General features: G+C 40.1%; 1 protein-coding gene across 1 annotated transcript; it reads left to right on the top strand.

Moving 5' to 3' along the window:
- Nucleotides 1–270: 270 nt before the first annotated feature.
- On the top strand, nt 271–12,072 carry LOC119918720 (multidrug and toxin extrusion protein 1-like; the record flags this gene model as incomplete). The annotated part of the gene is given in 14 exon segments (XM_038739449.1): nt 271–686; nt 1,058–1,159; nt 3,918–3,986; nt 4,102–4,250; nt 5,444–5,486; nt 7,126–7,170; nt 7,462–7,559; nt 8,174–8,271; nt 8,398–8,511; nt 10,605–10,672; nt 11,166–11,274; nt 11,601–11,676; nt 11,753–11,822; nt 11,940–12,072. Coding segments are annotated over 14 exon segments (1,399 nt in total), but the record flags the coding sequence as incomplete, so codon positions are not given.
- Nucleotides 12,073–12,922: the final 850 nt, after the last annotated feature.

Genomic DNA, 12,922 nt, shown 5'->3' with positions numbered 1-12,922 from the left:
AGGCATTCCTCATAAGATTACCACTGATTACCCTGTAAGACCACACACACCCACACACAGTCATACTCCCACACCAAAATATGCTAATGAAACATGTTCACAAAGCACTCACTCACTAATTTAATCACTCACTGTATAGACAGTACAAATGCTCAGACACAATGTATTCCCTTCCTTCCGACCAAGAAACATTTATCAGCCCTGCTTTGAACCTTGTACCCAAAAAAAGGCTTTTGTTCTTTTCCACTCCATCTGTCACTCCCTCTGTTTTCTTTTCCTCTTTATTCATTCTCTCACCCTCCTCGTTCCAAACTACATTATTTAATCAATAACTGAAGAAGTGCATGTGTTGTATTTATAAACCCAGATAGACCGATTGCTCTCTCTTTCCCCAATTCCTCCCTCCCGCCCTCCCTTGTCCCTTGGCTTTTTTCCCTTCTCACTTCTTTTTCTGTCTTTGAATGGAGAAGCTGGGTTCCCTGGAACCTCCACGCCCGTCCCCGGGTGCAGGGCTTGTTGCTGGGCCTGTTGCTGGGGTGTCTATTGCCAAGACAGCAGGGGTTGAGGGAGACGAGGCGGCAGCAGCGGTCAGCTCCAAACTGTTTTGGTGTGCATGCGTTACACGTTGGCTACCATTGGTCTATAGAGAAGAACTTTACCAAGTCTTATGGCTCACGGGCCCACTGGTGAGTAGGGGAAAGTTGAAGTGTTGGTGGGGGGGATTGGTTTTTCACAAAGTGCCATGATACATCTGGTAACTCCTTTGTTACAAAGTTAGTGTGTGTTAATGTGCACAGAGTACAATCTAACAGTTAACAGTTCTGAAATATACATGTAGTTTGCAAAAGGTAAATTAAAATGGTGCCTATCCTGTATGTTAGTGCAAACCTGTCTGTGCTTGGTGATTTCACAACACTGCTCTCTAACTTGAAAACTACTTTGCTGAGTACAGATACGCTGTGTGAACCCATTTTATCAATGATTTGCTGCATCAGTTTCATCTAATCAATGATGGGCTGTTTGGAAAATAGTCAGATCATTTTATTTGTTTCAACAGCTGCTGTCTCGGATTCTGGACTTCCTCCTGCCGTTTGTTAGCAGCATATTCTGTGGTCACATCGGCAATGCAGAACTGGCTGGATACGCTCTGGCCTCAGCGGTACATGCTTTACTCCATTGTAGACTAATTGATTTTACCTGCTGCAACAGTAGTAAAACTACTACCACTACTCTTGTACTACTTCTACTGCTGCTACTGCTCCTACTTCTATTACTGACAGTAAATTTCTCTATTACTCACAATTAGAGTATCATCAGTATTTTTGTGTGCATGCTGTATAACATAGTCCAGGTCTTCAGCGACGAGTGACTGATGGTGGTTGGCTGATGCTCATTTTGTTTACCTTTAAACACCGAAAGGACTGAACAATATTATTATATTCCAAAAAGGTGCAGAAAGGTGTGGGTGGAGATCTTTTTCTCCAATATTCACACTTTTTCACAAAGTTTCACTTTTTTACAGACAGATATTGAGGAGGAGATTGAGGTTTCTTTTGCAAGACCTGAGAGCAGCAAAAAAACAAAAACCTTATTTAGTCACACATGCCTGATGATGCACATAGACATCAGCTCCAGTTTGGTCTGAAAAAATCTCTCTCTCCCCAAACACTTGTTTACACTTGGCTGTCTGCCATTTGGCGCTGGGCAAATAGTATAACGTTGGCTTGAGAGAACATTGTGTGTTGGAAATGGGTACCCACAGTTCACAGGAGGGGAATAGTGAGAACACTTGGCACTGAACTATATGAATCTGCAGTCAATGAGCTGAAATTGGCTAAAATTTGCAACCTGCTGCAGACTGCAGAGTTGATTCTCAGTGGTACTGGATGTATCAACCTTTTCAAAAATTGTATTCCATGTTAATATCAAGAACGTGACAGTTATTCTGACAACATAGGTGTACGCCAGGGGCGATGCTAGACATAAAGCTCTACTGGGGCGCAGGCCCCCTCATCCCTCATGTACATTTTTGATTGAAGTGTATGAAATGTGCTAGTATGTACCTTATCAGCTTCCCTCATTAATATTGGCTCTGTCAGGTCAGGGCTTTGAGTGGAGCATGAGCAATATGTCACCACCTAAGAAGAATTTTGTCATGGCCCTCCTATTTGACTTGTGAGCCATGTAAACAATTTGCAATTGCTGCACAGTCACACCTGACACTGCATTGCTCTGACAACTACCTCTCCAGTCTGTCTCTGTAATACGCCTGAATGGAAACCTCTTCTAGAAAAATCCTCATAAAGTCTGTTAAGACTGCTGCTGGCGGTACATCTCTGGCTATGCTTGTACTGGCTGTATTTCACCTGGGTCTGTGCTGGTACTGATTTTGGATAAACTGTGCTTGTACTGGCTTATGATCCAGCATCTACTTTACTGACAAATTTAAGCATAGCCACTGTAAATAATATATATCAATTCTTGCTAGATAATATTATCAGCTGCATCAGGCCCATTAAAACTGGCTCCCCCTGTTTCCTTTAACATGTTTAAAGCTAAAATACTATTTATACTAGGGCTGGGCGACACGTCCAAAAATGACGCCAAGGGGTTCTGACAATTTTACTGGGGCACAGCACATGGATACAGGGATACGTGCCCCAGTAAAAAGGGTCTAGCGATGCCTATGGTCTATGCTGTAGTTCTGATTGAGCAGACCTGGAAAATCCAATCCAATCTGGACATCCAAGAAGTTAAACCTGATCAGCAGAAACGAGCATCAACTAAAGGGATAGGTGTACTGCACCTTGAGGACAATTTTCCTTATACAGTCTTTGAAATCTGCAGTCACATGGCTGCACCACTTATTGTAACCTCTTCAGCTTTCCTGCATGCTTTGTGCGGGGTTCCAGCATCTTATCACCAGTTTCCTTTGGAGAATATCCAGTGTACAGCCCTCTGTCTTTTTTGAAGAAACTACAGCAATATCCTGAATGTTCTGGTGCAGGATGTAATGTACTGAGTTAGGACACAGTGACACTGCAGTGCAAGGACATAGAATTAGGTAGAGACGGTAGGTATTAACTTTAACCCAAACCAAGATGTTTTCCTAAACCTAACCAAGTAGTTTTGTTTGCATAAGCCTAACCAAAGTGCGACAGTTTCACAATGTTGACCACATGTTTAATGTCATGTGAATTACGTCACCTGACTTACGTAATATAATTAAGGTCCGGTCGTCTGTCGCTGGACTGGTCAGGAAACACTCTTTTATGTCGTTTAACACTAATAATTCTCCGGGGGCAGACCCCCCATTTAATAATTGTCCTCTCCAGTTTTGAAACAAAACCTACACCCTTGCCGGAGTGAATGCGCCCAGTCCATTCACTGCAGCCAAGTTTGTGGTGAGTCATCAAAATACCAAATAGAGCAAGAGCCAAGAAGTAAACCTGTGAGCACTCTACATAAATGACATTAATTCTTCCAATAACGGTACTTTGTTTTAGACATTGCAGGCTTTGCTGCTTCCTCCTTCTGAAGCATTTTCTCCATGCACATTTTTTAATGTTTGCTGTTGCTGTTACTCTACCCCATAAACAGTACCTGTTGCTTAACCATGGGCTTTTCCACTCTTGCTGCACCTGGCCTACAGCATTCATATGTGTGAACATACTGTGCCTGCCGGACTGCTTTTCTTGGAATCAGATCTATGAAATAGTTTCCAGGAACTATCAAACTTCATTTACATTTGTTGCTGAAACAGCTGATGTGTACGAGATCACACTAATGTACATATTACATTATGGGCATAACCAAGAAAAGGACAATGAGTAAAAGACATATAACATTTTATAATTAACGTCTAACTTGCAGTTTTTCTTCTCTAATATTCTTGTATTTGATTCTCCACCTCTCAGACCATTAACGTGACCACAGCTTCAACCGGCTATGGCCTTGCTGTGGCTTGTAACACACTCGTTTCTCAGGTGAGCAAACCACATTATTTGTGCATTGTTGTTTTTATGTGTTATCTATGGAAAGGTACATATTTTTCCTATGTCATCAGAGTCACTTCCCTTTTTTCTCATATGTGTTTTATAGACATTCGGCAGTAAGAACATGAAACGTGTAGGAATGATTCTCCAAAGGAGTTCATTGATCCTGCTGCTGTTTTGTCTGCCCTGTTGGGGTCTTCTCATCAACTCTCACAACTTACTGCTCATCCTGTACCAAGAGGTTGAGGTGGCAAGGTAAATTCATAGTTTATGAAATCAATTAATACCTTAAACAGTGTGTGTGTGTGTGTGTGTGTGTGTGTGTGTGTGTGTGTGTGTGTGTATGTGTGTGTTCTACACATTTGTGTCGGTGCGAACAAAATGCTGATGCAATGATGAACAGTTGTTTAAGGAACAAAAATAGTGCTGTGTTTGTAATTCTTATTACCAGTAGTAACACTTTAGCCCCCAATGTACAGCATAATCAATAAATAATGTGATCTTACAAAAACATATACTGTAGTTATCTTATAACTACTGGGTACCTATAGTATAATTAATTGGCTACTTACCGATGCCACTGTTTCCTTTTTCAGTTCCGGTTTTGTTTTCAGTGCCAATATTTAATGTCACTGTTAACTAACAGTGCTTTAGATTACAACCCACATAGTATTGGGCTCTAATCTAAAGCACAGTTAGTTCTCCCTTGTTGCATTTAGTTACAGGGTAACGTAAAGCACTTTTGGTGCTAATGCTCTCACATGTTGACATGACATGACATGAGTGGCAGGGCTGGGACTTGAACCCAAGTCTCCCACATAAAGGAGCAGAGATCTATTCTTTAGCCTTCAAGTCAGATGGAGATTTTGATCATGTTCCCAACCAAATTAACTCCTGGATCAGTAGGAATAGTTACCCAGCAGTTAGTTCTTTATAAGATCCTGAATTGTAACCAACTTTTTTCATAACTTCACATTTTGCCCCCCAGTACCTTCATATATGTATTGGTATTTAGCTTATTGTACTGGTAAATCGTTGGGACAAAAGATACAACTGTGGAGTAATTATACTGTATGTTGCAGCCTGTAATCTAAATGATTACATATTTTCATAAACCTACAAAATGCTTTTAAGTGTAGTTTCCCTACACTTAAACATATTTTAAGTGAATATTATATATGCAGCTTTAGACGCCTGGATATGTGATTCTACCTACATGTAGAATATTACAGTTAGATGCCTGTCATTTTATTTTGAGGAACTAAAGCAACAAAAGACTTAAGATTTAATGTGAACAGACACACAGTCTTGATTATATCGACTTGCAAAAAGAGGGGCATATTTGAGCAGAAAGTGAATTATTGTGTTCGTGTTTGCTCTACTAAATTGCTAAATTAATAAATGTAATGTAATGTAAATTAATATTACTCTGTTTTCTTCCCCTGCAGAATTGCCCAGCTCTACGTGATGGCATTTCTTCCAGCTGTGCCAGTAAGTGCACTGAACTTAAACACTCCCCAGAGTCTGAAAAAATATAATGTGGTCTCCTGGGGTACAAAAACGTTTTCTGCCTAAATCACTACATGTTGTATTTTGCAATATTTTGCACTTACGTGAATTACAGGATTAACACATTAGGACGCACTATGAAAGCATCCATTGCACAACTCTGATGACTAACTGAGTCTTTTAGCTTATCAAAAGATTGGATGTGTGCTCCACTGTTGGTCAGTTAAATACTGAAAGATCGTACTCTCTGGCCTTGTCTTCAAGCCCTGCAGCGTGTTTATTTGCACACATTATACTAGTGTATAATCTGACCACTAATCCCTGTAATCTGATGAAATTTTGCTTGAGCCTTGAATGACCCAAATTTAGTAATAACTTTTTTCATGATGCTTCAAAGATGTGAAGTAGAAAAAATATTTAGAACAAAAAAATAAATGCAGAAATATTTAATAATAGCAGATAAGTGGTGAAAATTCAATGTTTATTTCCCCCTGCGTTGATGAATTTACTTTAATACATTTTTCCAACATTGCTAACAATTTCATTGTCTAGAAAAAATCCTGTTCCATCTAATTCTCTCCATGACTTTTCTTGTACACAAAGTTAAAGTAATTAAAGTGGTCATATTATGATTTTTGTCTTTTTAACTTTTGTTTTTTCCTTTATTGTGTTATATATCTTTTTTGTGTATGCAATAGTTGAAAAAGTGAAAAAGCCCTTAATCCACCCTAAAGAGAGTTCCCATCTCCCACAGAAAACTATGCTCCTGAACTGCCTGAAAACAGCTTGATTGTAGTCCAGCTTTTACTTCCATCACGTATCATAATGCTCACCTAGCGGCTACTGTGGCACGCCCATGAAAACACTGATGGAGAAACACACTGAGCTGCAGCACACACAGTGACAATATGTCATGAATGTAATGTATTACATTTTGGAAGTAACTTGCCCAACACTGTTAACTAGGTACTGCGCATGTGCAACTCCGACAAAGATCTAATAGAAATTAGATGCTTCACTTGAAGCTAAACTGAGCGTTAAAACACAGGGTGAAAAGAGGTGCTGCAGCAAGATGCAGTATGACAAAAATGTGGTGTTTTTTGAAAAAATTTATTATTTTGGTACAACCCCTAAATAAATGATGAACCTTAAAATGAGCATAATATGACCACTTTAAGGAAACACATGAGTAGCTGCATCTTTTCAGCAATGTGCATAAAAACAGATAATAATGAATGCCTACACTCCGGACATTTACCATTCTTATAATCAAACTAAACTGTAGAAATGACACATTGATTCAAAAGCACGACAAGTAATCCATCTTTTTCCATCATCTTGTGCTTTCTCCAGTTACCTCCTTATTTTGACTGAGATAATCCAGTTAATGTGTTTAGTTAGTTAGTTGTAGTAATTGGAATATTCCCCATTAATATGTCTTTATCAAATTAATAGAATGCATGTTCACACAAAATATCCACATTTTGGAAATGCATCAATGGCATAGTCAACACACAGTAGTATTGACAGAAAAACTACTTAATATTTCTCCACACATCAAAGTTGTTTGGTATCTGGAAGGTCTACCAGTTTTAATCCACTTTTCCTCTCCTTGCTACAGGCCATGTTCCTTCACCAGCTGCAAGTTGCCTACCTGCAAAACCAGGTAAGTTTATAAAAGGGAACATATTTGTTTCTCCTGCACAAAATTTCAGTGAGTGCCCCGCGTTAAAGTATAGACTGCAATGTGTTTGTTTCCACAAAATTCATTGTCATTGCGAGGATGTTAACATGCTAATAATAGCATAAAACACTGCTGTGACTAACGACCTATCCAAGCTGCTAGCATGGCTGTTTTTACTGCAATTTATTTGATTATCTCGAACCTGTATAAAGAAAATTCATGCATATTAGCTCTACCAATTGGATACCTGATTGTGTCTTTTTTGTCTGTCAGGGGATTATTCTGCCTCAGATGTACACAGCAGCGGCAGCAAACATTTTCAACTTGGGGGCGAACTACGTCTTAATCTTCAGCCTCCAGCTGGGTGTCATGTACGTGTGTCACACTGTTTCTCCGCACCTTTTCATTTTTGATAGACTTTGTGTTGCTTGATGTGGTATCAGGCTTCAAGTACCATGACCACTAAAATATACCAGTTAAGCCACTGTAGTTTATCACTTCACTGCTGTCCAAATATGAGAGGGATCTTGGCTGATGCATAACCAGGAGTTTGGAAAGAAGAGAACAGGAGATCCAGAAACACATTATGCATTTTAATTTAAGGAGAATGATTTGTTTTTTGTTAAAAGAGAGTCAGACGGACACTGATGTTTGTTATTTTTGTACTTTATTTAGAGAGGGGGGCAGTGTAGGGCAGAAAAAGAAGAGAGAGCTCTGGCAGGAGTTGATCCTAGTCCAGCTGGACAAACATTTGATTCAACAGGCAGTCGACTTATCCAATCACGTCTCTGTGGTGGGGTCAGGTCTGTCCCTTCCCTCCCATATTTACATATTGAATTTTTAAGGATTATTCTCAGACCCTCAGTCATCCAGTACTGCACAAACGACAATGTTACTTTAACTGTCTGGATCCTGAGCTCCTTCCAGTTAATGTAGGCTGGCACTAGACATCCCTCCAATATAAAAACATCATGTGTGTTTGCAGTGGATCAGCAATTGCTAACAGCCTCTCTCAGATCGCCATCTGCCTGCTGTTGTTTGGCTACATCAGATGGAAGAAGCTCCATAAGCAGACATGGGGAGGTGAGTTCTACAAACAAATATGAATATAAGTAAGTGACCAAATCAGCTTTTCTCTAAATGGTTGCTCTCTACGGGCTACACAGAGAATAACCCTTAACTAACCCTTCTGTGTGAAACTTTCTGCAGGCTGGTCCACTGACTGTCTTCAGGAGTGGGGCTCCTATATGAAGCTGGCTATTCCCAGTGTTTTCATGACCTACTTTGAGTGGTGGATCTGGGACATTGGCGGTTTCCTTGCTGGTCAGTGTTGTTTGCCCCAGCACCCCACACACAAATCTTGTTCAAACACACACTTGCTTTTGTTGGTATTGAAGTGAAGCCAGAAAGGGTTTAACCATCAAAAGATGTATCACCAACATCTTGTAAGCTTTTACTTCAAAGACCATCAGAGTAATTGTAAAGTTATTCCAATCACATAAAACATTATTATATTATATTATTATATTATATTGATAATTGAAATATCAGAATCAGAATCAGCTTTGACTTGAATCTGACTCTGGATTGTACATTGCTCACACAGACTTCAGTGTAGACATCACAAATATACACACTATGAAAAAAAAACAATATTGACATTGACAAATAGTGCAGTGAGCAGAGTGCAAAGGATGCAGGAGTATGTACATGTATGAGGTGGATGTGTTATACAGTTACATAAACATGCATACATGTACACATGTACACAGTGTGATGAAGCATAGTGCAAAGGATTCTGGAATAAATAAGTATTTTGTGCAGGAGTGATGACTTGAGGTAGGTGGATTTGGTATACAGTATCTACAATATGACAAAATAACAGTATGAACAGCACTGAAATAGAGAATGGTGAATAAATAAATAATAAGTGTTAGCCAGTAAACAGGTGCTGATTAGAGAAAGAGTTACTGGGTTATTGCACAGGAATTGTTCCTGACACTGTGAGTCAAAAATCAGCTGTTCATCAGAGTGATGGCTTGTGGGAAGAAACTGCTTCTGTGTCTGTTAGTTTTGGCGTACAGTGCTCTGTAGCACCTACCAGAGGGGAGAAGCTAGAACACGTGGTGTCCGGGGTGAGATGGATCTGCAGTGATGTTTCCTGCCTGTTTCCTGACTCTGGAAATGTATAAGTCCTGAATGGAGGGCAGGTTGGCACCGATGATCTTTTCTGCAGTCCTGACTGTCTGTTGTAGTCTGTCCTTGTCCTTTTTGGTGGCAGATCCAAATCAGACAGTGATGGACGTGCAGAGGACAGACTGGATGATGGCTGTGTAAAAGCAGATCAGCAGGTCCTTAGGCAGGTTGAGCTTCCTGAGCTGGCGCAGGAAGTACATCCTCTGCTGGACCTTCTTGATGATGGTGTCTGTGTTGAGCATCCACTTCAGGTCCTGGGAAATAGTGGATCCTAGAAACCTGAAGGATTCCACAGCAGACACAGGGCTGTTGAGTATGGTGATGGGGGGCAGAGTGGGGGGGGCTCCTCCTGAAGTCCACCATCATCTCCACAGCTTTGAGCGTGTTAAGCCAGGTTGTTCTGACCTCACTAGAGAGCCAGCTGATCAACCTCCCGTCTGTAGGCCAACTCATCACCGTCCTGGATGAAGCCGATGACCACTGTGTTGTCAGTATACTTCAGGAGTTTGACCGATGGGTCTCTTGAGGTGCAGTCGTTAGTGTAGAGGGAGAAGAGCAGTGGGGAGAGAACATACCCCTGGGGGGCGCCAGTGCTAATAGTCTGGGTGCTGGATGTGATGTTCCCCAGTCTCACCTGCTGACCAGGAAGTCCACTGACAGGTGGAGGCGGGCAGAGTGAGCAGGGTGAGTTTGGTGCTGAGGATGTCCAGGATGATGGTGTTAAACGCCGAGCAGAAGTCCACAAACAGGATCCTTGCATATGTCCCTGGAGAGTCGAGGTGTTGCAGGATATGAAACATACTTAACTCCTGATAGCATTTGTTCAGTATTACCAGTGCCAAGTCAAATAACTTTTTATATAACACAGCAAAAAGGCGTATAGAGTTGTTTTCAACCAGCTAAAGAGCTGATCCTAGTCTCTAATTTTGAAAAGTAACTGCGACAACTTAAATTCACCTTATTTATTGCTTTATTTTGGATATGGACGCTTTCCACCAGCAGTATGCGATTACTTGAAAATTAGGAGAATTATCTAAATGTGCCATATGTGTGCCATGTAACATTTGACCTGTCAGAATAATAAACCAGCATGCTGCACACTCAGCTGTGTGTATTTAATGACTGTTGGGTCAAACATTTGTACAAAGTGTCTTGGTGTAGCTTTTAGGCATGTTGGGAAAGTCCTTGTAAATGTCTTAATGAGACCTTTATCTTATCAGGTGTACTTGGCGAGGTGGATCTTGCCGCTCAGCATGTGTTGGTGGAAATAGGAGCCATAATATATATGGTATGGATTCAGTGTGTTCACTTATACATTTAAGTGCATATTATTTAACAATAATTAAGAATGTTGGGAAATAAGCTTATTCAGATCCCTACCACCCTTATGTCTGTATGTTAAGCAAGGACCTAGATTTATTATGCGATTAGCTTAGCTTAGCTTTAAGACTGGAAGCAGAGAAAAACAGGTAGCTTAGCTATCTTTGAAATATATTGGGAAAAATATGACTACCTACACCTCTAGAGCTCACAAATTACACATTGTATCTAATTTGTTTTATTTAGAAATTGAATGGTTTGTAGTTTTGCGGGGAGTTACATGCTGTAACTGTATTTTGGCAAAGCATGAGTTGTGTTTCACACACTGACATGAAAGTAGAATCAGCCTTTTCATCAAACTTTCAGAGGGAAAGTGAATAAGCATATTTCCCCAAATGACCAAATATTTCTTTATGTCAGCTGTGTAACTGACACCAAAAAGAAAATTGAGGTCCTTGCAGTTCCCTCTAGGTATCCATGGTGCTGCCTGTGTGCGTGTTGGGAATGCTCTGGGGGCCGGGAATACTACTGGGGCCATAGTCACCTGCAAAGTGGTCCTGGTTTTAACAGGTATGAAGACACATACGCAGATGAAGTACTTGTAAACGCAAACATACACAATTAATGTAATCTAAAACTTGCCCACTGAGAATTCTTGATTCTGATTGGTTCAGCTACATGAAGGTTTAGCTAAAGAGCTTGAAGTTTATTTTAATTGTGTAAGCACACACACACACACACACTAGAGATCCACAATAGATAAATACCTGTAGGAAACATACAACTTTAATTTCATGTGTTTGATATTTGCTTGAATCTGGAGGTAAATCATGCATTACAAGCGCAGAACGTACAACTTGTCAGGTGTTATCCTCTATGTAATGTCTTCGCTATAGGAGTACTTGCTGTGTTCCAGGGTTTTGTCATCGCTGGCAGTAAGTCCGTCGTTGGCTACATATTTACCTCTGATGAGTGAGTTTCAGACCAACACACAATCATTCACCATTTAAAGGCAACTCTGGTTTTGATGATCTTCTACTGTCCGCAGAAATATTGTGACGATTGTCTCAGAGAACCTCACAGTCTACGCATTTGTACAAGTCTTTGACACACTTCTGGTATGCAGTTCTGGTTTTACATTGAGTACATTGTACACATATCAGTACACATAGCTGTTTGCTTGTTTAGTTGAATCAATGTCTTTTTGTGGTTTTAATTTGTGTGTGTGTTTTCAGTGTGTCTGCTCAGGGATTCTTGTAGGATCTGGGATGCAGAAAATTGCTGCCGTGTCCAACCTGGTGTCTTACTACTGCATCGGCATGCCAGTAGGAATAGCTCTGATGTTTGCTGCCAAGCTCAGAGTAAAAGGTAATGCTTTCATTCCATTCTATCTCTGTATGTTTCTGCAAACAAGATATAAATGAAAATGAAATAAATACAGACATTCCAGGTCTGAAATGTTCAAAACCCCAGCTGTTTGAAATAAAGACAATTCTTTGGTTTTTAATGACAGGGATTTTAATTTTATTCTGAAATGTTTTAATTATGACATATTTTGTCTATAATCACCTATATGCTATTAAAAATCCCAATATTTAATGTATAATATATAAATATTTAACAATAAACATAAACATGAGTCATAATATTGTTTAGCTGAAAAGACCTATATAGTCATTTTTCTGTTGAGGGCAGGCTCGAAGAATGCGCATTCTCATCTCACATAAAATGTAGTACTTTGATTTCATGCAAACAAGAGCACTAAATCCAGCTTCACACAATTAAGTGTTTGCAGGCAACCATATATTTTAAATGCCAGTGTCATTTTTGGGTAGCTAGATGATCCACAGTAGTGATGTGCGGATCGATCCTAAAGTATCGATATTTCTGATACCAACGTTTCCTGCTCTAGGATCGATACTCATATAAAAGGATCAATATCTAAACTCAGTAATTTGGAGTGAGTGTGTGTTTTACCATAAGTATCTTACTGCCACCAGGATGGTCTAATTATAGGCTACTCGGCTGATAGGAACTACGTTTCCTTCCGCCTGTCAAAGTCATGCTTGCGCAATGGTTCTGTGACGGAGCTTCTTTGAAGTGAGCCGCTGCATCCCTTTACATTTCCATTGAATACAGACTCTGGCTGACTGTAAAAACAGTCACGTCTGGCTGTATTTTAGCTGTGAAGGTAATAATGATGCTGTGTATGATGTGT

This window comes from Micropterus salmoides, unplaced genomic scaffold (assembly GCF_014851395.1).
Source record: "Micropterus salmoides isolate LMB-PRFRI ecotype aquatic unplaced genomic scaffold, ASM1485139v1 Ms_hic_scaffold_2385, whole genome shotgun sequence".
Lineage (NCBI taxonomy): Eukaryota > Metazoa > Chordata > Actinopteri > Centrarchiformes > Centrarchidae > Micropterus > Micropterus salmoides.
The sequence above is the reverse complement of the archived record's forward strand: the minus strand, read 5'-3'. Positions and strand labels throughout refer to the sequence as shown.